Raw genomic sequence first — 1,683 nt, 5'->3', positions numbered from 1 at the left:
TACAATATACTCAGTTTTATAAATATATATTATCAACTATTAAGTCTCTCCCAAGATTTCCCCTCTGGGGAGCACAGCGCACCCTATCACTCGCTCCACGGTAGCCCCCTGACGTCCTGTGTTTCCTCCTGCCCGCAGGCATCGGCAAGAACGTCATCTGCGACCGAACCGCCACGCCGCTGGATGCCTTCCGCATGATGTCTGCCGCCCACTACTATCCCAAGCTCATGAGCATCATGGGCAACGTGCTGCGCTTCCTGCCGGCCTTCGTGCACATGAAGCAGCTCATCGAGGAAGGCTACGTGGGCGAGCTGCTGGTGTGTGAGGTGCAGGTGCACAGCGGAAGCCTGCTGGGCAAGAAGTACAACTGGAGCTGCGACGACCTGATGGGCGGCGGCGGTCTGCATTCGGTGGGCACCTACATCATCGACCTGCTCACCTTCCTCACGGGCCAAAAAGCCGTCAAGGTTCACGGGTTGCTCAAGACTTTCGTGAAGCAGACCGACCACATCAAGGGCATCCGCCAGATCACCAGTGATGACTTCTGCACCTTCCAGATGGTGCTGGAGGGTGGTGTGTGCTGCACCGTCACCCTTAACTTCAATGTGCCGGGCGAGTTCAAGCAGGACGTGACAGTGGTTGGCTCCGCCGGGCGCCTGCTAGCGGTGGGCACAGATCTGTACGGGCAGCGCAACAGCGCACCAGAGCAGGAGCTGTTGCTGCAGGACGCCACGCCGATCAGCAATTCCCTTCTGCCGGAGAAGGCCTTCAGCGACATTCCCTCGCCCTATCTGCGCGGTACCATCAAGATGATGCAGGCTGTGCGCCAGGCTTTCCAGGACCAGGACGACCGGCGCACGTGGGACGGCCGGCCGCTAACCATGGCTGCCACCTTCGACGACTGCTTATACGCCCTGTGCGTGGTGGACACCATCAAGAGGTCCAGCCAGACGGGCGAGTGGCAAAATATTGCCATCATGACCGAGGAGCCGGAGCTGAGTCCAGCCTACCTGATCAGCGAGGCCATGCGGAGGAGCAGGATGTCCCTCTACTGTTAGCCCGGACTGGGAACCTAAGGGACTTAGGCCTTCTGCCTGGGGCCTGGAGAGGGGGAAAGGCATGAGGGAGAGAGTGGCTGCGGGTGGAGGGGCCGTATGAGTAGATGATATCTGGAGAAATGAACAGTAAATAAGACTGTTGGGCTGAGCTAACAGCCTCGGGGTATTCAAAGGGCCTGTGATTCAGTTCCGGAGGATCAGGTCCCTGGCAGCCATTTGCGTAAGACAGAGGAGGATTAGCCGCCTCTACTGCCTTTATTGTGAGAAGTGAGGGGTTGCTCCCCTCCTACCCCATCCACCCCAGCACACTTTGACCTCCTTTGCAAGCCAAATGGTACTGCAAAGTCAAGGCCACTGACTGTATCAGATGGTAAGCTTAGTAGTTGCCAGGCGTCCCAGACGCCCCCAGCTGGCAAGATAAGGCACTGTCTTCATATGTCCACCCAAGCCTGTTAAGTGTTAAGGAGCTGCTGCGGGGCACACAGAGAGTTAAAGTTCTAGGAAGCTAGTTTTTATTCTACTGAGAGTTATCTAAGGAAAAAGTACTTGGTAGCAAAGTGTACAGCTTCCTTGACTGGTTTATCTTCCTTGCAGGAAACACTAGGGAATGTCTCCCTAATTACTT

General features: G+C 56.2%; 1 protein-coding gene across 1 annotated transcript in view; it reads left to right on the top strand.

Moving 5' to 3' along the window:
* The window catches only part of GFOD1 (glucose-fructose oxidoreductase domain containing 1), a 172,961-nt gene extending 171,903 nt beyond the window's left edge, over positions 1-1,058 (top strand). The window contains exon 2 of the mRNA XM_007951833.1: positions 139-1,058. Within this exon, the coding sequence (XP_007950024.1) occupies positions 139-1,058 (920 nt within the window). The remainder of the gene's footprint in view (positions 1-138) is intronic.
* The last annotated feature ends 625 nt before the right edge of the window (positions 1,059-1,683 follow it).

This window comes from Orycteropus afer, unplaced genomic scaffold (assembly GCF_000298275.1).
Source record: "Orycteropus afer afer isolate SDZICR_OR568_19922 unplaced genomic scaffold, OryAfe1.0 scaffold00012, whole genome shotgun sequence".
In the NCBI taxonomy this organism is placed as follows: domain Eukaryota; kingdom Metazoa; phylum Chordata; class Mammalia; order Tubulidentata; family Orycteropodidae; genus Orycteropus; species Orycteropus afer.
Note: the sequence above shows the minus strand (reverse complement) of the source record. Positions and strands in the feature narration are given on the sequence as shown.